General features: G+C 44.1%; 1 protein-coding gene across 2 annotated transcripts in view; it reads left to right on the top strand.

Moving 5' to 3' along the window:
- EPHX2 (epoxide hydrolase 2) overlaps positions 1-22,819 on the top strand; it is a 51,191-nt gene that overhangs the window by 16,538 nt on the left and 11,834 nt on the right. For both annotated transcript variants that reach the window (XM_069975748.1, XM_069975749.1), the window contains exons 7-18: positions 5,324-5,419; positions 5,699-5,777; positions 5,943-5,977; positions 7,243-7,269; positions 9,180-9,265; positions 10,347-10,458; positions 10,716-10,790; positions 13,866-13,911; positions 14,076-14,178; positions 14,505-14,574; positions 17,798-17,878; positions 18,318-18,376. In XM_069975748.1, coding sequence (XP_069831849.1) covers positions 5,324-5,419; positions 5,699-5,777; positions 5,943-5,977; positions 7,243-7,269; positions 9,180-9,265; positions 10,347-10,458; positions 10,716-10,790; positions 13,866-13,911; positions 14,076-14,178; positions 14,505-14,574; positions 17,798-17,878; positions 18,318-18,376 — 869 coding nt within the window. The remainder of the gene's footprint in view (positions 1-5,323; positions 5,420-5,698; positions 5,778-5,942; positions 5,978-7,242; positions 7,270-9,179; positions 9,266-10,346; positions 10,459-10,715; positions 10,791-13,865; positions 13,912-14,075; positions 14,179-14,504; positions 14,575-17,797; positions 17,879-18,317; positions 18,377-22,819) is intronic.

Raw genomic sequence — 22,819 nt, 5'->3', positions numbered from 1 at the left:
CCTGGTAGGTGGGCTATGTAAGTACCTGCTGAGAGGATGCTCCATATTACACATAGCACATGCCATTGTACTCTTTGTAGGGTAAATTGCTTCCTCTGGTGTTAATGAGTTTTCCAGGACCCTTTTAGGCCAGGCCATCAGTATTGGGGTCCGACACCCAGCATCTCCAACCATCAGCCAGAGCCGTGTTACGCACATAGAACATAGCTGGAGACAGACATGTGGTGTAGCGGTCATGCTGGGTAACTGCAGCTCATCTCCCATGAAGTGAATGAGAACTGAGCTTCCACTCCTCTCTAATTTCCTTATTGCTCGCTGAAGCCATTCCACAGGAGATATTGTCAGATCCGCCTCTTGCATGCAGGACTAGCGTTAAGCGGACTTCCCAAACTATTTGAGTCCAGCAATGTTTTTCTAAACTGAACGCTCAACTTTTGACGCCAAGTGTCTGGAAAAGTGTGATGCTGTCTTAGAGAGAGTCCTGGAAAACATGGATACAGCCATAGGCTATGTTCACACTACGTAAGAGACCGGCCGTTCCGTGACCCGGCTGTGTCATGTAATAGCCAGTCTCTGATAAGATCATCCTGGTGGGTATTGCAGTACCGGCCGGATGATCTTTTGCGGCGCAGAGTTCTGGTGCAGGCGCATCCGCCGCAGCCTATCACTCCATAGTGTGCACTGATAGGGATCCCAGCCGGAGTGTATACTATGTGTATACACTCCGGCCAGGATTTCCTCAGAAGGCAGCACTACATAAGTTCCGCGGGAATTCTGTTATTCCCAGGGTACTTATGCTGTGTGAACATAGCCATAGGCTATATCACTAGCATGTAAAACTCCTCAAATCCTTGGCTCCCCATAGCAGTGTACGGCTTCCCCCATGGCAGTGTACGGCTTCCCCCATGGCAGTGTACGGCTCCCCCATGGCAGTGTATGGCTTCCCCCATGGCAGAGTACGGCTTCCCCCACGGCAGAGTACGGCTTCCCCCACGGCAGAGTACGGCTTCCCCCACGGCAGAGTACGGCTTCCCCCACGGCAGAGTACGGCTTCCCTATGGCAGTGTACGGCTCCCCCATTGCGAGTGTAGGGCTACTCCATGGCAGTGTACTGCTCCCCATGGCAGTGTATGGCTCCTGACAGCGTACGGCAGCATGTAGTTATTAAGTTGGTATTGTTCCTGTAAGGAGCAGATAAGAAGCTGCTCCTTGTAGAACATCTTGTACCGCAGGTAGCTGCTGTCTGGCATCAGATCAAGAGATAAACGCCCGTCACCAGCCGTGATGCTGGCAGGAGCCTTGTTTAGAGGGTTTTAGTCGCTGACTGACATTGATAAGGTTTCTAGTTATATGGCCAGACTGCATTAACCCATAGATTGCATGGACAGGGCTAGAATAGACTCATCTAATGTGTGGCAGAACTTTCTTTCCCACAAGTTTTGGCAGTGCTATGATTTCACAGCAATACCTGCAGTGTGGCAGTGACAGCAGCTATTTACATTGAGCTATGATCTCTACCTATCACCTATCTGCACCCTTAATGCCGGAATAAAGGACTCTCACTCTATGCATCATCCTCAGTCATTTATTGTGTATGATTATTTCTGTAAGGTGAGGAGGCCACTGACCTCTGTGGATATGGGCGGTGTGTGACCTCTGACCCTGTGAGTAATATATACTGATATATCCCTGCTTACTGCAGTAGGAGATAAAGGAGAGGCCATTATCTTGTGTTCAGTGGGCAGCACATTGATCAGCGCCACATGAAAGGACTGGATAGCTGTGCACGGATGAGGTCAGGGGGGCAGTGAAGCCTCACTAATACTATGAGCCGCCAGCCCCAATAAATCACATTTATCTCACTTTCTGGAGCTGCCGGGGACATCCTAGGATGATACTGGGATTATATCTATGTAGAAGTGAGGGAGCATACCACGGTCCAAAGGGCCACATAATGGTAAAATATCTATTTATCTATCTATCTATCTATCTATCTATCTATCTATCTATCTATCTATCTATCTATCTATCTATCTATCTTTATCTATATATCTTCTATCTATCTCCAATGTATCTATTATCTATATGTCATTTATCTATCTATCTATCTATCTATCTATCTATCTGCCATCTATCTGTCTGTCTGTCTATCTATCTATCTGTGGTGTCCCACCACGGGTTTGCTTATGGTTACACCCTTCGCAAAAGTCTGTACTCTAACTAAACTGTGGTGATGAAGCAGTGCCTAAGTTTTGCCACAATAAGTCACTATTGTATGTAACTGTACTTATGTTTTGCACAGCTATAGGTAACCAAAGGGTAATTGTGTATTGTGATCTGTGCAGCAATGAGGACCTTCTCTTCTCTCTACCTATCTCTGAGCCCCTTTCTTCTATGTTTCTCTTCTCCACCACTCACAGGGATTAGTTGCATCACCTGTAGGAAGTTGTTGCATGGGAAGAGTAAGTACACCCCCACTCTAGTCTGTGCCTAGTCTATTGGTTGAGCAGAGGAGACCCATATGGGAGAATTAGTCACCAGTTTCTTGAAAGCAGCACTTCTACACACTATGCAGTGTAAGGCTACTCTAGGAAGAGGACTAGTCAGATAAAATCCCAACCCCCGCCGAGAACTAGTCTAAAAGAGCAGGACAGTATCCTGATAACAAGAGGAACTGATCCGAATAGAGCAAAGTCATTAGAAGCCTACGTACTCTATCTCGCAGTGCGGGTGACACCAGGAAACCTTGGCCACTCTGCTCATCCCAGGTAACAGGGTCTGGGGCATGTATCACACTCTAGGACGGGTCGTCCGACACTGGTGGGCAGTAGGTGGTGTAAAGACAAAAAGTCAAAACACGGGCACAAGTAAAAGTCTACTCTCAAGTCTACAGTATTCTACTTCTTCTTCTTCTTCCAAAGTTCCGGCACAGCACACTTCTACCCTGGGTTGGGACTCCCACGACACACTCCTCTCCTCTACTCTGAACCTGCAGTACAAACTCCTCCCAGCTGTTCTAAACTCTCAACACCAACTCCTCTCAACTACTCGCTACTCAAAGCTCTGAAGGTCCTCAGTACAGTTCCTGTCTTGTCTAGTCTACAGTGCACTATTAACTGCTGTATAAAGTATACTCTCACTAAAGGAGATTTATTTATGCTAACGGGACTCAGTGATTCTTGTTCAAGCACCTACACAGTAGATACCACATCCTTGCGTCATCTCCCCTTTCTGTGGGTGGCGGTACTGATAGTCCGGATGGGTTACAACTCTACTCTGGACCAGCGTGATATTTGCCCAAGGGACCCTCTCACAGCCCGGCAGGTAGCTGACCACAGGGTAAAGGGTATAGATAGCCTCCATAAACTAAAAGCAGGTGTGCCACCATACCTGTGTGCCCAGTATACCATCAGTATACCATCTGGCTAAGCTATATTCTGACCGACCATCTCCTATCTATCTATCTATCTATCTATCTATCCTCTCATTCATATGTTATGAATTCCACAATGCAAAAATAGAGTTCTGGTCACAGTTCAGGTCCTATCAGAAGAAGCGATTTTGAACGATTAGCGATAAATGATCGCAAACGAGATTGTTTATTGTTAACCTAAAATCGTTCACCATGTTACACAGAACGATAGTCGTTATTTACAATCGTTAAACATCGTTTACTCCATCTGATCCCAGCAAAAGAAGGAACGATTTAGAATTACACTGAACGATTAGTGAATAAACGCAGAATTAAACTAAAGATTAGCTAATTAACAGTGATTTTAGGGTCAGATCTAAATGATTGATCAACAACACACAAAAATTTTTTGATTGTTGCCTGCAATTACACGGGACGATTATCATTTAAATTCAAACAATATAACGATTTTCCACACGATAATCATCCAGTGTAATAGGGCCCTTACTCCTCTCCTCGATACAGTAGATCTACATTCACTTTCCACATATACTGAGGTTGTTCTCTGCAGGACAGGGCAGATAGTAGGACTCCTTGAAATCACTGTGAGTCTATCAGATGAGATACTTTTATATACAATGTATCACTGAGTAGAGAGAATGTTTCGGAATCCTTAAGCTAAAACAAAAAGGTTACACAAACACTGAAAATAGAGATGAGCGAGTAGTGAAATATTCGAGAATTCGAAAGGCACCCATATTAGACTATTTGAACGAGTATTCGATCCGATTATAGTCTATGGGAAAAAAATTTCCGTCACTTGGAAATCAAAATTCGACCCCTTGGAGGTCACCAAGTCTCTCATAAAACCTCCCTAAACGATGCAAACACCTCCAGAATGACACTGGGACATTAGGGGGGGCATGCCTGGGTGCACCCAACACCCCAAAATCGCTGTATAATGCCACTCTCTGCAGTTGCGAAGGTAAAATATTTGCAAATGCTTTACGAACATTTATGGCAATGTTCACACATTTCCTTCGTATTTCTTGCGCAGTGTTACATACTATACATGATTCCAATGTGCGTCCACAGAGCATCCTGTTATTCGCGCGTACCACGCGTAATGCTGTACGAACGTTACTGGAACAGTATGTATGATGTGCCTTTTTCTGGGCTACTGGAACAATATGTATCACATGCCTTTTACTTGGCTACTGGAACAGTATATATCAGGTGCCCTTAGTGGGCTACTGGAACAATATGTATAACTTGCCCTTAGTGGTGTTAAACAGGGACACTATAAGTCACTTGTACACACAGGGTACTGGAATGAATACACCTGTTGATGCTGCTGTTATATCATCTATTTGTTTGATTCAGAGATGACTTTTTTGCTTGATCTTAGCCCTGAAAAGGACTTTTGGGTTCTGTAGTAATCCTGCCTGACCAAAACGCTACTAAAACCTATCTCTCCCTGCTGCAAGATCTTTCCCTGGCTAGGTTGAAAGCTCATCTGCGGTCGAGAGGCGGGAGCCAAGTATTTAAGATTCGAGGTCATGTGGTTCAGCCGTCCAATGAGGGTAGACGCCGTTTTTGCGCTGTGTGTGTACTCCCAGGGTCCCTCACGGCCTCCCTGCATGGTCATTGGATTGAAAAAAGCGCCAACTGCGATGGGAGGGCTTTCCCGCGTATTCGACTCACTACTTGATTGAATTTAAATCTTTCGAATACCGCAATATTCGTTTAAATACCTACTCGATCGAATCATATTCGCTCATCTCTAACAGAAAACCATGGACGGAATTAGTCTTGTGAAGTTGTTTTCTTCTCGTGTAGAAATCATGGCGGTTCTTTCAGATGTGGTTGTAGCTCAGTTTCTCTTGTATTGTTATACTTCTCTCTTTCCAGCCCGGAGTGAAGCTGCATTATGTAGACGTGGGCAGCGGGCCGGTCATCTGCCTGTGTCACGGCTTTCCGGAGAGCTGGTATTCCTGGAGGTATCAGGTAAGCAATACGAGGACCTATAGTTCTTTTAGTAACTTTCGCAGTGCTGGACCGCTTTAAAGTGGCACTACCTATATTTATGGTCCATGAGATCTTTCACAGCTACAGAATGACACTTCTCATTCCTATTTCTAAATGGTGATGTCATCCAGGGTGACATGACGGTAGCATCTGATCAGTGTGTTCACAGCGGGATCAATAAAATGGCCAGTGAGGTGTAACATATTATAAATGTATGATCCAGACATAACATTCCCCTTTGATCTGTGTTCCTGTTAGTTGCCGACCTTGGCTGCTGCTGGCTACAGAGCGATAGCCCTGGATATGAAGGGCTACGGGGAGTCATCCGCTCCACCCGGTCAGTATGTATACAAAACGTCAAACAATATACTGTATATACATTTTTCTAGCATAATGTTTAGAATTGAGATATATATCACAAAGTAATTACAATGAAATAATGCATTTACAATGCATTTATAGTATCCATAGTCTGTAATAGTATGTTTATATTTTATTCCAGAGATTGAAGAATATTCCCAACCACAACTGTGCAAGGTATGACAAGATCTATGCAGTATATAGTAGCTACAATATCCTGCAGAACTTAGCAGTTCAGAGAGTCAGAATAAACAAGGTATTACAGAGATACAGTAGGTCTTATAATATTTTTTTTCTGCAAAAATAGGGCTAGGTCTTATTTTCTGAGAAACTCAGTATGCCCCTACATTGTATCCCCACTTTATACAGTAGGCAGCTGCCATGCTGTATGTCCCACTGTTGTTAGGCTCCTATACTGCAAGTAGTTAGACCTCCATACTAAATACCTCCCTCTACCCTCTGCAGTAAGGCCCCCTTATTGTATACCTCCCTCTCCCCTCTATAGTAAGACCCCCCCCCCATTCCACATACTTTATACCTCCCTCCCTCCTCTGTAGTTGGCCCCCGTACCCTCTCCCCCCCCCCCCCCATATCCAATGTCCCCTACTATGCATCTTCTTACCCCTCCTGCCTCCCCTGCAGGCTGTGTTGAGCAGTTGGGGTCGGAGGATAACATATCTGGCCCTGATTGTCTGATGCTCAGCCACCCAGTGTCAAGATCTGGTCAGCTGACTGTAACTAGGGGTTATTATTGGAATAGGGATTATATTTAACACCCACCAAAATAAAGCTATGTCTTATTTTTGGAGAATCATGATAGACTACACAGAAATGAGGGGGGGGGGTGTTACACAAGAGGCAAAGTGCTTGTCCTATACACAGGGTCAGCTTTCTCATGCAGGCCAGGGCACATAAAGCTGCACAAGCTAGTCTTCCCGTCAGTAATAATAGAACCTCGTTCAGCTGCCAGACATTTCAGAGATTTACTTAAGGACGTTAATAGATGAAAGCAATGGTGCACAAGGGAGTTACTGTATATTCTTTATAGGCTTTAAGGCCATCTCCCAATGGAGCATTGGGAGGGCCGAATAATAACCATCATAATGGATTGCAGATTATATACCTTTACATTTATCTGTGCTTTGTGCATTGTCACATCTGGTGAGTAATGTCCGAACGACTGGGGGACAGCGGCTTACGTGTAGGGATGAGCGAACTTGTCAAACTCTTAGGGTTTAGCAACGTTCTCTGTAATAAATGGCAATGTCGGCACTCCGTGTCTGCGGTGCCCGATGATATCAGCAATGTTCTCTGTACCCGAACGCTTAGCATTTGCCGCGGCTCCACAAGTTGGATGCAGTATAGACTGTCTATGGTTTTTACATTGTTAGTTATACACTTGTGTCTTTTCACAGTATTATATACCATTATATCTCTTGCAGGATATGATTACTTTCCTGGATAAGCTGGTGAGTGATATAAAATTGATGTTTCCCATTATTTTTGCTGGTATACGGACCTTTTTATTGAGTGTAACATTCTTGATCTGCGCCTGTAGCTCTCACCTCTATGTTTTCTGCTCATTTTATGTGTCTGGCTTTATTGCTGTTCCATCTGTGTTTTATTACAGCGCTGTCTGTTCACAATATAGCAGAGGAGCGGGGGGGCAGCGATCCGACCTCAGCACATTGCGCTTCCATTTATCGCCTTCGCTGTTGTCTGTAGAGGAGTAGTAGCCGCTGATGTTCCCAGGCAGGGGGTGACATGGGGTCTGCTTACTTATATCAGAGAGAGCAGAGATGGCGGTCGGAGCAGAGAGGCTAGGACAGTGTAATGTTCTTATTTCCTTGAAGCTAGGACATCTGTCCCTTTAAGTCATTTTACTATGTGTTAAATATATTTAATAATCTCTCTCTGGATATATTCTGCATCTGAGCACACACATATTGTAATCCCTCTGTCCCTGGTATGGAGTAGGGGGCACAGGCTCTACACAATCATGTATTTCATGTAAGCTAAATGTTATTATTACTGCCATATTACTCTATATTTAAAAGGAATCTGTCAGCACCCAGGCCCTACAGGACTGATCTGCAATCAGAGACACTGGCTGACAGCTGAGCAAGCAGGAGGCCGGGCAGCATTGATTATTCATGAAGAAGAGGGAGGAGGAAGGAGTGGTGAGGTGTGCCAGAGTGTGGCACAAACGACTCTTCTTTGACACTTCATTACAGTAGGAGACCTGAGATTGTGCATAATCCACTGCACGGGCAAATTACCAAAAGGCACCATTACTAGGGGACTACCAGCTACAGCACACTGTCACCACCTTAGGTAGGACTCGGGTGCTGACAGATTCCCTTTAACCCTTGATGACATTGATTGTAGATATAAGGTGGATGTGTGCAGGGAAAGTATGGCGCCATGGAGATATAATGCAGGCTCAGGAGCTCAGCCCACTCCATATTGCGCTATGCAGATAATAACCTCTGGCTACAGACGGGATCAGAGATAGTTCTGATCCTGAGGTTTAACCCTCCAGATGCTGTGGCCACTAGTGACTGTGGCCTCTTAGGGGTTATATATAGAAATATATAGAAAATGGGCTTTCTTTGGGATTCAGACAACATCTATAACACAATTGTGGGGTGTTAAGGGGTTGTAATGGGTGCTGTGGGCCTATGTTACATCTTCTGTAGGCTGGGTGTAATGGAACAGTAAAAACATAATATGCTGCAACCCAGAACTACTGTAGTGTATTGTACAGGTAATCGCACGTTCCTTACTGGAAGGAATAAAAAAAAACAGTAATCAAAGTTTAATAAAGTTTAAAGCTTCTTCTGATTCTTATTCACCATATAAAAATGAATATAAACCATAATGAAATGAATAATCGGTATCAGTTGTCGAACTAGTAAATATTACTAGTATCTATCTTCTACTGCGAACATCAGAATCTAGATAAAAATGGAAGCAAAATGGTATCCATGAGAAGTGCAGCTCACACCACAAAAAAACTAATATTATAAAGTTATAGGGGCAGGAATATGGAGATGCAAAAAAATTCTCTAAGGTGGCAAGGGGTCAATAGTTAGACTACATTCACACGTTCCACAGGGCTATTCATAGCCGAGGGCCTGTAGTCACAGACATCCCTACCAATGTACGTCCATAGCTTGCCACTATGCATACACCTATTCATTAGAGGGCAGTGATCTGTGCTGCAGTTGCGATCTATATTAGGGCCTGTAATTTTTTTTTGCTTCTTTGATCATGGCCCCTTAATGCATATGGACGCGCAAAGGGGGCTATTTAAATAAAGTCTGTAGCCCTACATAATGTGTGAGTGTTGCCTTATTCTTAATGTTTGGTTTTGCAGGGGATTTCACAGGCTACGTTCATCGGCCATGACTGGGGCGGTGCTTTTGTGTGGAACATGGCGCTCTTTTATCCAGAGAGAGTCAAGTAAGTACATGACACCTATATGTGACGGTATTGTCGTGAAATTAGGAGGATAGATGAGATAGTTGGGAGGTCCAGACTAAAGTGTATGTAGTGGAAGAACTAGGGACATTGACAGCACAGATCACAGCATCTATAGGGCTCCAGACAGAGAATTCTCCCTCTACTAAGGGAGAATTCTCTGGCCGGTATCCATCAGCGCTCTGCGAAGTGATCGCAGAGCCCTGATGGTAGCCATGGTATCCTGGCTACGGAAGCCGGCGGGGGTTGGGAGGGAAGGCTGGGCACGCGCCCTTGAGCTCTGCCCCCTCCTCTCTCCCCTGCCGCTGTCACAAGATAGTAACAGCGGCAGGGGACAACGGAGAGAGGGCAGACACCGGGACATCAGCTTATGGGATCATTATGATCCCATAAGCTGATGTTCTAAAACGACTTAGGCATTGAGGAATCAATGACCCCAGGTTGTGACAGGGTTAAAGTGTCACTGTCATATTTTTTTTTTATTTTTTATTTTTTTTTTGCAGAAATCAATAGTACAGGCAATTTTAAGAAACTTTGTAATTGGGTTTACTAGGCAAATATGCCTTTATCTGCATTCAAAAAGACTTTCCCCAGGTCCCCCCTTCCCTCCTCTCTCTCATTCACTGCTCATTATCAGGAAATCACGACTCTTTTAAATCAGTCTTGCCCAGTGTAACCTATAGAGAAAGGAGGGAGGAGGGAGATTAGCAGCAGAGAACAAAGGATTACACAGTGGGACCTGTGTGAAAGCAGATATTCAGAGGTCAGAGAGGTCAGTGCTGACTTCAGAGGAGATAGCCCGGTGATGTAGCTGTAAATTAACTCTTTGTTGTCCTGTTTTGGTGCCTCATCTCCCTCAACCCCTCCCCTTTCCATAGAGAACAATGAAGACAGGGGGAGAGCTTCTAACTGCTTTTTCATGATAAAAATGCATTTTTCGGCTAAAAACCCCAATTACAAAGGTTCCTAAAATCGCCTGTACTAAAAAAATAAAAATTAAACGATAGTGACCATTTAAGAACTAGCAGGTTATTTCTACCATTTCATACATTCTGTTTTTCAGAGCGGTTGCGTCGCTAAATACTCCATTCTTCCCCGCTGATCCAGAGGTCAGAGCCAGCGAGAGGATGAAGCAGAACCCCCTGTTTGATTACCAGGTTTATTTCCAGGAGTCGGTGAGCGAATTCATTTTCTTATCCTCCTCAGTACAGAACTTCAAGTATCAGCATGGTCCACAGCACTATGAGGAGCATTTACCTACATGAGAATACACTGCACCATGACCTTTGACCACACGTGCTGTTGAGCAGCCATCTTTATCTGTGACGTGATGACTAAAGCAGATGACATCATGGCAGAGACAAATCAGTATAGTCCGCCATCTGTTTAATCCCACATCCGACTCCATGGTTAATCACCTTTCCATTTACAGGGTGTTGCTGAAGCAGAATTGGAAAAAAATTTAGAAAGAACAATGAAAATATTTTTCCGCGGTCCAGGTGAAAAGGTAATTCTACCCCAGAGCTGCACTCACAATTCTGCCTTATCCTTTTTTTTAACATATTCAAAAAAATATTTTTATCTATCTTTTTTTTATGCTACTGTAAAATTTTATATTGCTTTTTATATTTGTGCTAACTATAATAATACTAATAATATAGTAATATTTGATTATTCCTGAGACACATTGTAAGGACAATATCTGGTTTTCACCATTCTCTCCACACACACAACCCTCTACCGTGTTTTACATGATTAATAGTGATATAACACGAGACATGAAGTGTGAAATGTTCAGTGAGAAAATCTCGAGCGTCTCCAGATTTCCTGATTTCCATGCTGGAAAATAGCAGCGACAAAGGATCCGACCTCATTAATGTTTTATATGTGTCACAGAATACGTGTGAACTGATACTCCGTCTCATTGTGGCGGCTTATGGAAAAGATATTACTCACACATACACATATATACCTTATATTTATTTGTACACTGTGCTCCCTGGGGTCTTCTTATGTACTGTATATGGGGATCACAGTACTGTGGGGGCTGCTCAGAATGTCACCCTCCTAGTCTGCTACACGGTTCAATGATTGACAGCTGGTGGAAGTGATCCGGTGAGAGGAGCGGAGCAGCCGTCATATGTAACCTCCCCGTCACCTCCTGCTCTTGGAGTCAGACTCTCCTATCCGAGGTGTTGGTGACACGGACAGGTCAGGAGTCAGAGAGATTAGTACTAACCAGAGCGGCACTAAACTCTTCCCTTCTCCTCCATCAATTATTGATGATCTCTATATTGGAGAGAAGGTTTACAGAAGCTCTGTGGTGTCGTCTTTTCTCAAGGTGTTAAAACTTTTATTCATTGTGGATTTCTTACATCGTGTATTTCTTAGTCACCTCTGTTTCTAGGAAAGCTGGGTGATACTTACAACGACCCTTGTTACAGCTCTCATGGGGGTTTCTACCCAGCTTTCCTAGACCCCAGAATCACATACATTTCTTATCAGCTTGGGTGACGACATGAAATGGTCCTTATGAGTTATGTAAATAAGTTTTAATCAGTTTATAAGTACAGTTGTATAACTTTCTAATACACTATGTTTTAAAGCTTCACTGTCTTCAAGATCATTGTTAATAGCAGAATGCCTTGAGTGGCAGAGATGTCATGGGGGGATGGGGAATTGGGGAGTGGAAAAGGTGTCATAGAGGTATGGGGGATTGGAGAGTGGCAGAAGTGTCATAGAGGTATGGGGGATTGGGGAGTGGCAGAGGTGTCATAGGGGTATGGGAGAGTGGCAGAAGTGTCATGGGGGATTGGGGAGTAACAGAGGTGTCATAGGGGTATGGAGTTGTGGAGTGGCAGAGGTGTCATAGGGGTATGGGGGATTGGAGAGTGGCAGAAGTGTCATGGGGTATGGGGGAGTGGAGAGTGGCAGAGGTGTCATGGGGTTTGGGGGAGTGGAGAGTGGCAGAGGTGTCATAGGGGTATGGGGGATTGGAGAGTGGCAGAAGTGTCATGGGGTATGGGGGAGTGGAGAGTGGCAGAGGTGTCATGGGGGAATGGAGAGTGGCAGAGGTATCATAGGGGTATGGGGGATTGGGGAGTGGCAGAGGTGTCATGGGGTATGGGGGAGTAGAGAATGGCAGAGGTGTCATGGGGGATTGGGGAGTGGAGAGTGGCAGAGGTGTCATGGGGTATGGTGGAGTGGAGAGTGGAAGAGGTGTCATGGGGGATTGGGGAGTGGCAGAGGTGTCATAGAGGTATGGAGGATTAGGGAGTGGCAGAGGTGTCATAGAGGTATGGGGGATTGGAGAGTGGCAGAAGTGTCATGGGGTATGGGGGATTGGGGAGTGGCAGAGGGGTCATGGGGTATGGGGGAGTGGAGAGTGGCAGAGGTGTCATGGGGGAATGGAGAGTGGCAGAGGTATCATAGGGGTATGGGGGATTGGGGAGTGGCAGAGGTGTCATGGGGTATGGGGGAGTAGAGAGTGGCAGAGGTGTCATGGGGGATTGAGGAGTGGAGAGTGGCAGAGGTGTCATGGGGTATGGTGAAGTGGAGAGTGGCAGAGGTGTCATGGGGTATGGTGGAGTGGAGAGTGGAAGAGGTGTCATGGGGGATTGGGGAGTGGCAGAGGTGTCATAGAGGTATGGAGGATTGGGGAGTGGCAGAGGTGTCATAGAGGTATGGGGGATTGGGGAGTGGCAGAAGTGTCATGGGGTATGGGGGATTGGGGAGTGGCAGAGGTGTCATGGGGGATTGGGGAGTGGCAGAGGTGTCATAGGGGTACGGGGAATTGGAGAGTGGCAGAGGTGTCATGGGGTATGGGGGATTGGGGGGTGGCAGAGGTGTCTTAGGGGGTATGGATTTGTGGGGTGGCAGAGGTGTCATGGGGTCAAGGCAACAAAGGAATCTAGAGATGGGTTACCAAAGAGGTCTGTTTGGGGAAGGGGGCTCAGTATGGAGAGAACGGGGATCTATACTGAATAGTTATCTAGAGGGGGATAAAGTGGGAGTCTATGGTGAACAAGGGAATCTGGAGAGAAATAGAGCAGTCTGGTGGGGAACAGAGGATTCTGGAGGAGGACAGAGGGGTCCTGGAGGGTCACGGGTGTCTGTGGGGACAGATGAGTGTGAAGGAGACAGAGGGATGTGGCAGTGACCTATGTATGGGGGGGGCACGAAGAGCAGCCATGTGGCTGATAGCTATGTAAAGTCTATTCTCAGCTTTCCACCTTCTTGCCTCTGATAAACAAGCCCAATGGAGGCAGGAGTGATCAGGGATGATGGATGCAGCTGCTGCAGGGGTGACTGCTGAATTCATCACAGCGGCCCTCAGTTTAGACAGGATTTATATAACCATTTGTCTGGCGTCACATTGTATTCTCCATCAACCTGACGCCCTGTCCCCGATGACTGCGCCATGTCTCCGCACTGCCATGCTCTGCGCTCCCTCATCAGGATTGTTACTAACGAGAGAAAGTAAAGTTTTGCCTTCTAAATGGTTTACCATTCAGTGCAAAGAACCCCGGGGCCCAGAAACATGGCGGCTCATGTCTTCTTACTTACATTTCTTCTATTACAGGACAAGCTTCCATCTTTCATCAGCTCCAGCGGAGTTTGTGAGCGAGGTAACTATCCCTCCTTCCATTATCTCCAGGAAATTTTCCAATTATAGATTACAGGTGTCAGACTTGCTGCCTTAGGGCTGTTGCGAAACTACAATTCCCATGAGAAATAGGAATTGTAGTTTTGTGATATAGATGATACATTTCCTGCTGTCCTGTTACCATAGGCGGCCTGTTTGTCGGTCTCCCAGAAGAAGTTCCTCGAAGCAAGATGCTAAGTGAATCTGAGCTGCAGTTTTACGTCTCACAGTTCAAGAAGAGTGGATTCAGGTTGGTGTGACGTTCATTGTATTAGGCTATGTTCACACAATGTATCTTTTCGTAAAAGTATGGCCGTTGTTGAAATCGGCAACAATGGCCGTACCTTTTGCGAAAAGATTTGTTGCCTATACTGCTATCGGACACAGACAGAACACAGGACAGCAGCAGGGATCTGCAGTAATGGGAAAAGCAAGCACTGGATGTAAGAGCAGGGAGACGTCTCTCCTTTGCTGTGAGGTTTCATGATGAGGGAATAAACTTTCAGAGAATATTATGTTGGGGCTGATCAGACATATATTTGTAAAGGAGACTGATCCACTTTCTTTGTCGTACAGGGGGCCATTAAACTGGTACAGAAACATGGACCGGAGCTGGGAGTGGGCAGTCAAGGCTCACAACTGGAAGGTAAGTCCATATATCTTGTAAGATAGCGGTCAATAAGTGTGCAATGAGATGCACAGGAAGGTAGAGTAATGGAAATATATATTGAATGGCCACAGGTCTAGTATCATGTCTCCTTCAGAATCACAACAATTCCTAGCGACAGATTCTAGTGGGTTATTCTGCTGAAATATCAACTCATGCAGACAGGTGGCGGTCCTGACATGCCCTGAACAGCCTGGTCTATCTTATCCCAAAGATGTCTGTAGGATTAGGCTGAAGCAGCAAATAAAACTCCCTGTCCTGTTTCTCGAGCCAATACATGACTATATGACCCAGGTGAATGGTGCATTGTCCTACTGACAGCCTTTTGCCAAAAGGGAAACAGGTGAATGTCCGCCCACAGGTATCAGAGGATCCGGGGTCCACCAGGAAAACATTCCCCACAATTACACCTTCTCCACTAGCAGCCTGAGCAGATGGGCTGCATGAATGATACTTGTATTGATCGTGCAGCCCTGGAAACAAAAAACATAGATATGTACAGTATATATCCGTGCTGTCAGTTACCAGATCACACAAGCAGTCTGTACCTACCAGCCATGCTGCTTGTAAATCGGTATTTGGCTTTCCAGTCCTTGCGCCTGCTGTATCTTCAGGCCCGCCTCCTCCAGCTGTCAATCATTTCGGAGAAGGCAGCAGCCTGAAGTTATAGCCACGGTCAGAGGACTGGAGAGCCAAGCAGCATGGCTGGTAGGTTAAGATTGCTTGTCATCTCGAAACTAACAGCACAAATATATACATTCTATGTACAATGTTTCTTGGCCGCACAAACCCCTGTGACGATGTGCATCCAATAAAAATACATTTTTAAGCAGGCACAAAAAATACGATCAGCCGAAAGTTGGGCGTATTCTTGGTCTTTTACTGATCAATGTCACTTTTACATATTACCAATTATCAAATGCCTGAGCGTTTTTAGCGACACTCCTGGATGATAATCGGCCCGTGTAAAAGGACCATTAGACACAATTGCCCTGGAGCTGGTCATCTGCTGCTATAGCCCATCTGTGCTCAGCAGTGGGGAGTTGTGGGTATGGACATGTTTGCTGAACACCAGTGTTGTATGTGGATGCAGTTTCCAGACTGTGCTTTTCATCTGTTACTTCTGTCCCCATGATCCACTTTCGCTGGATGTTTCTCTTCGATTGCTCCTTTTTCCATATACTGTACTCTCAGCAATGCATGAGACAACCGCTCAAGGCTGGCACTGACATCCTGACCCTGGTGTATCTAGCCAGACCTCACTCCAAGTCACTCACATCACTGAATATTCCCATCTAATGTGGATTAGCACATAGACTGATAGAAAACTGATCACTGGAACCTATCCTGTGCTCCAGGGTCTGGATGTAATAATGTCCATACAGGAGCTCTAATAAGGGGACCATCTGCGATCTGAGATAGATAGATAGATAGATAGATAGATAGATAGATAGATAGATAGATAGATAGATAGATAGATAGATAGATAGATAGATAGATAGACATTGTATTCTGCCCCTTTAAGGACCTTGCCTTTTCTCTATCAGCTGGAATACAGTGTAGTAATATGAATGATGTGACATTGGTGAGTAGTGGAGTCTCGGTGCTCCGCAGTCTTCTGGCCGCTGCATATAGACAGATGTGATGTGACACACAGGGAGGTTTGGTTTGGCATGGTTACTCTTCATATGATTATTAATTCAGCTTTTGCATATAATTATGGGAGCAGAACGTTGTGCGGATCTATAAGAGCTTCCCCCTGCACCCCAGGTGAGGAGCGCGTCTCTAATGTCTCACTATGTAAATATATTAATACCCGTCTGCAGACAATGGCGATATCCTGCAAGCACCTGCTGCTCCGCACATTCCCGCCAGCTTTCTCATAACAGGATAATGTGCCGCTTTTATATGGAGGATTTATTCTGATTTTGACAGTGCAAAACAAATCCTGACACCCCACAGTCCCTGACATTGTAAATCTCCTGATTTATATGCTTGATATTGTAAAAGGCTGAGTTCCCCAGCAGGGTATCCCAGCAATAAATAAAAAATATCGGGAGAGCAGAGTGATGACCAGTATGGCCACCAGTGCGGCAGTCAGTGGCTGCCTGGAGCTAAAGGTTTTCTATTACGTTGTCATATTTAAAAGATGGAAGACAATGGTAAAAACATCTAGTTTATTACATCGTTGCCTGCATGAACGATGGCCACCTTATAGAAAATTAAAGGGGTTCTTCAGTTTGAAAAATCAAGTGCTAGTTAATACAAAGTCCTATGTACAGGAGGCGGATCTCCTTGCCAAAGTAGAGATTGTTCGCAAAGAGCGTCTCCCTCTCTGGAGGTCCCGTCCTTTCCTGTTTAGCACATACAACATGTGTAATTCTTATGTTCCCCTGTGGTGGCGCTGCAGGGAAAGTGAACACTTCTCTCCAAGTTTCATGTCAGAATATGGCCGATTGCTGGAGATCTCACAAGGAGGATGCTTGGTGATCCGCAAAGATATCCTACTAACAAGTAGAGTTTATCCCAAGTAGAGAACCTCACTAACACTAAACAAAATGTTATCTTATCCTGGTATTTTCTACATTTACTGTTCTGAGGAGTTCTATAATGGACCATCCCTTTAACAGTATTCCTCCATTAAATAAGTGCTGTCCATACGATGTGTTGAAGCAGCCAGCAGCCTCTACATACAGGCAGGGAACATATAGAGAGGAGGATACCCTTGTGCCTCCGTCCTCTCCATAGACTTATATGGGAGGTATGGAAGTAGCTGGAGCAGGAGGACCCCCATTCTATCCATAGACTTATATGGGTAATATGGAAGTAGCCAGAACAGCAGGACCCCCATTCCCTCCATAGGCTTATATGGAAGATATAGAAGTATCTGGAGCAGCAGGGTGTCCATTCTCTCCATAGACTTATATGGGAGATATGGAAGTAGCCAGAAAAGCAAGACCCCCATTCGCTCCATAGACTTATATGGGAAATATGGAAGTAGCCAGAACAGCAGGACCCCCATTCCCTCCATAGGCTTATATGGGAGATATAGAAGTATCCGGAGAAGCACGACATCCATTCTCTCCATAGACTTATAAGGGGGATATGGAAGTAGCTGGAGCAGCAGGAACCCAATTCTCTCCATAGGCACAAACAAAAGTACTGTAAAGAACTTTTACAATTTTTTTTCTTCCATTTTCAGATTCTTGTTCCAGCTTTGATGGTGACAGCCGAGAAGGATCCAGTGTTACTTCCAGTGATGACCACCGGCATGGAGAAGAGGGTGAGTACGAGAGAAATCCGATCACCATAGACATGATCAAAATTCTGTTATCATTGATAATCTATAATCCCCAAAATTTTGCAGATATTTTGCACAATTCACAGATGTTTTCTATCCGATCACCAGTTACCAGATATTTTGTACATTCAGGTCCACTAAGGATCATACATAAAGCCAGTAATATATAGATATCCTGTCCTACAGGCAATGCTAGAAATACCACCATCATATGACATGTCACATGATGAGTTCCTATATTATTTATCTACAGTTTTATATGGAGGCACAGTAGGGTCCCATAGACTTCTATTGGTTCTGTATTATGTGTCTAGTACAAAATTTCTCCTAATAAGTACAAGTGCACTAACCCTTATGGTTCTCATTGTATATAATTCTTGTGACCAGCTTAACATTCTGTATTCAACTATTTATTGTATAGATTCCAAATCTGACAAGAGGACATATTGAAGACTGTGGGCACTGGACTCAGATGGAGAAGTATGTGTTATGGCCCCAATGGGGATTCACCCGTATAGTAGAAAAGATTACAGTCAATTTAATCTTTGAAAGGAATAATACTGCCAGATTTAAAGCTGTTTTGTTTACCTCCATATTATTATCCTTTGGGCAATGGTTATATTTGTATTTATAGGGAGCAGTATTATAGTAGATATATTCGTGTACATTGGGAGCAGTATTATAGTAGTTATATTCTTGTATATAGGGGACAGTATTATAGTAGTCATATTCTTGTATATAGGGGACAGTATTATAGTAGTTATCCAAAAACGGAGATAAAGAAGCTTGCACTCACCAAAACCGCTGCGGTATAAGTCCGTTTTATTCCGTCTTGATAGACATGAGTGGGGAGTGGAAGTGAAGGCAGGTGCGTCTAGTGACTTATACCGCAGCGGTTTTGGTGAGTGCAAGCTTCTTTATCTCCGGTTTTGGATTGTCCTTGTACCTCTACATGGCTTTTTGCACCCCTATGCTGCATACCGTAGCCTATTTATCCTCACCTTGCATATCCTAGCTCGTGGGCAGACTTTACATGTTATTGGACTCTGGTGCAAACTCAGAATTTCTTCCTCAGTTATTATAGTAGTTATATTCTTATATATAGGGAGCAGTATTATAGTAGTTATATTCTTGTATATAGGGGACAGTATTATAGTAGTTATATTCTTGTATATAGAAGCAGTATTATAGTAGTTATATCGAGGAAGATACAGGTTCCGGCACTGTCTGAATACTGCTCAAACAGTGGCTATGCGCTGGAGTCGGATAAGGGGCTTAAGGTGCAATGATCAATGGCCACGGTGCTCAAACAGAGACAAGGGCAGTACGATGTGTATAGGTAGAAAAAAGTCCAAGCACTCACCGGATGAAATGATCTCTTTGTGCGTTTATTCAGACATCACAGGGAGGGAGCGGGGACAAGGGTGCGGGAGCGTGTAGCAGACAACTTTTTCGCGCCTCAGCGCTTTGTCAAGTCTTTCATCACTACCGGGGGGAGGGTAGTTTAAATAGTTTACATCATGCATGTGTAAATGATATTCAAAATAAGGCCGGAAGATGCGTGGTTAGCCACGGGAAACAGTCTGTAGCCATCAGGACGCCCCTGCTTTCACTACCCCTCCTTACACATGTCTGTCAAGACTGAATAAATGGATTGATTTGCAGCGATCTTCTGGTGAGTGCAAGCTCTGTTCTCTTCGTTTGGATTTCATTTACTCTGTTATAAGCTTTTTGCACCCCCATGCTGCTCTCCATTGCCTAGATTCCTCACGTGCATGATCCTAGCTCATGGGTATACAGCAGATACTATACGGACTTTGGTGCTAACTCAGACCTGCTCTACAAATTGCTAATTATAGTAGTTATATTCTTGTATATAGGAAGCAGTATAATAGTAGTTATATTCTTGTATATAGGAGCACTATTATAGTAGATATATTCTTGTATATAGGAGCAGGATTATAGTAGTTATATTCTTGTATATAGGGATCAGTGTTATAGTAGTTATATTTTTGTATATAGGAGCAGTATTATAGTAGTTATATTCTTGTATATAGGAGCAGTGTTATAGTAGTTATATTCTTGTATATAGGAGCAGTATTATAGTAGTTACATTCTTGTACTTATGAGCAGTATTATAGTAGTTATATTCTTGTATATAGGAGCAATATTATATTAGTTATTTTTTTATATAGGAAGCAGTGTTATAGTAGGAGCACAATTAGGTCATGTTCACATGGCGTATGAGACCGGTCGTTCCGTGACCCGGCCGGGTCATAGAACGGCAGGTCTCTGCAAAGATCATCCGGGCCGATACTGCAGTACCGACCGGATGATCTTTCCGGTCGCAGTGATCTGATGCGGGCGCATCAGCGTGTGCCCGCATCAGAACTCCTCACAGCACACAATGAAGCAAGCGGCCGGAGCCGCTCGCTCCATTGTGTGAACTGACAGGGTTTCCTATGGCCGCAATTTACTGAATTGCGGCCGCAAAAAACTGACATGTCAGTTCTTTGCGGCGCCGCTTGGGATCCCGGACGGAGCGTATACTATGTGTATACGCTCCTGCCAGGATCCCATAAAAGAACATGCAAGGTGTTTTGCTGTACGTACGGATAGGCAACAACGGCCATACTTTTACGCTGTGTGAACATAGCCTTATAGTAGTTAGATTTTTGTATATAGGAGGAAGTTTTAAAGAAGTTATATTCTTGTATATAGGAGCAGTATTATAGTAGTTATGCAAAGTTGCAGATGGAAGACAATGAGGCACTCACTGGATCTTTAAGCTTGCTATACTTTACTTAGATCGATACATCACGGAGAGTAGGGAGGACAGGCGGACTCGCGGGCATGCACACCCTCGGAACACAGTTTCACGTCCACTGTCGCTTCTTCCTGCCAAGGCTAAATAAAGTATGAGCAAGCCTGAAGATTCAGTTAATGCCCCGTTGTCTTCTATCTGCACCATTGCATTATAATGGTATTTCTTGTATATAGGAGGAAGTGTTATAGAACTTATATTCTTGTATATACTGAGCTGTATTATAGTAGTTATACAAGTAGGGAAAGAATCAGATGGCTGGCACTACTGATTATACAGCTAGACGAAATTATCTAGCTTAGTACTGGATTGTGTGGTCTAACCGGCTGGTGGAATTGTTCAGCGCTAAACAGTCAATCCAACATAGGTAAATGAAGAGAATAAAAGTGCGGCAGGGAAGGATGAAGGTGGAAGAGCGGGTGCAATCATAGAAACGTTTTCACGTGGTCACGCACTTCGTCAGGTCTGGCCAGACCTGACGAAGCACATGACCGCATGAAAAAGTTTGTCTGATTGCACCCGCTCATCCACCTTCCCCCTTACCTGCCACACTTCTATGTGGACAATAAAGCATTCAACGGCTATATCGTGGTGAGTGACCGCTCCTATTCTCTTCATTTACCTAGTATAGTAGTTATGTTCTTAAATATAGTGGACAGTTTCATGGCTGTTATGAAAGGTATAAAGTTATTTTATGCAAATAAATGGACTGGGGATGAATCTCCTAAAACCGCATACATCTGTATGTTTGGAAGATTTAGGGCTCAGTTTATAATATCGGTAATAAAGTATATATAGTAATATAGGTAATTTGTGGTGTTGCCCTTTAAACATTATATTCTGCAGCATTGTTACTATGAGGCGTCTGGCAGTCATTCGGAGTCATACTGTTACCCAGCAGTGGTGACATTTCCACTGGATTAGTTTTGGTCTGGAGAAGATGGGATCTTGACAAGTTTGATGGCTGATAAGAAAAATTTTCATTAATCCTCAGTCCCGGCTGCTGTCACCCATCTGTGCGCCCTGGTGACATTGCTCAGTGGCATTCATTTAACCTACTGTCTCAGGTTACATTACAGGTCTGTCATGTTATCTGCTGGCGGATTGCCTCTTCTCTGAAAGTGATCGCAGTCCTCAGATTTTAGGGTTAATGCTTTTCTGGTGTGATGTGATCCAACATAGATTTTAAAAGAATATATATAATACTTCCGACCGATAAAATATATCTTCCTAAAGATGCAATGTATACACTGTAGTGTAAGCAAACCTCTGGAGTCACATAAACTGGAATAAAATAACCATGTCATATGTTTCTTACCAAAGAAGTGGAACCTTTAAATGGGTATTACTATCTCAACTAACATTTGTAGGGGAAGAAGACAAGTTTGGTAAGTAAAAATATTTTACTTGATGAGTCCTACAAGTATAAGTATTTTAGTTGAGATGGGGATATCCCTTTAAGTCCCAGTTGTATTAGTGCTGCTGGACTGGGGAGTAGAGTAAAGGATCCCAAAGGTAAGGTAGGAGTGATATCCAGGAATAAGGTCAACCAGAAATCAAGATCAGGGTCTGAAACATAAAGGGGTAATTCAGCGTTAGAAAAACATGGCCGCTTTCTTCATGATACAGCATCATTCTTGTCTCCAGTTCAGGTGTGGTATGCAATTAGGCTTCATTCACTTCAATAGAACTGAGCTGCAAAACCTGCACCTAATCTGGAGACAAGAGTTTTGCTGTCTCTGGAAGAAAGTGGCCATGTTTTTGGAAAACCCCTTTAACCCCTTTTAAGCAAAAGTCAGTAAATTTACTGACCTGCTTCAGATGCTCACTGTTTACACAAACAGTGACCGGGAGCTGCAACTAATCTTTCAGCTGATAGCTGACAGTTTAGTGTAACTGCCACTGGACCCCCAAAGAGGGTCTAGCATCGGCAATTGCCGTCATTGGTGGATCAGTAACGGTAATTGGTCTTGTAAAAAACACATAGGATTACATTGGAATCTCTGGAAAGAAAATGCGAATTTTAACTTTTCACTCTTGCTTTGCAGTTATTCCTGTGAAATGCCCAAAGGGTTAAATAACTGAATGAATGTAAATTT

The sequence above is a fragment of the Dendropsophus ebraccatus genome, chromosome 6 (assembly GCF_027789765.1).
Source record: "Dendropsophus ebraccatus isolate aDenEbr1 chromosome 6, aDenEbr1.pat, whole genome shotgun sequence".
NCBI classification, from domain to species: Eukaryota; Metazoa; Chordata; class Amphibia; order Anura; family Hylidae; genus Dendropsophus; species Dendropsophus ebraccatus.
Note: the sequence above shows the minus strand (reverse complement) of the source record. Positions and strands in the feature narration are given on the sequence as shown.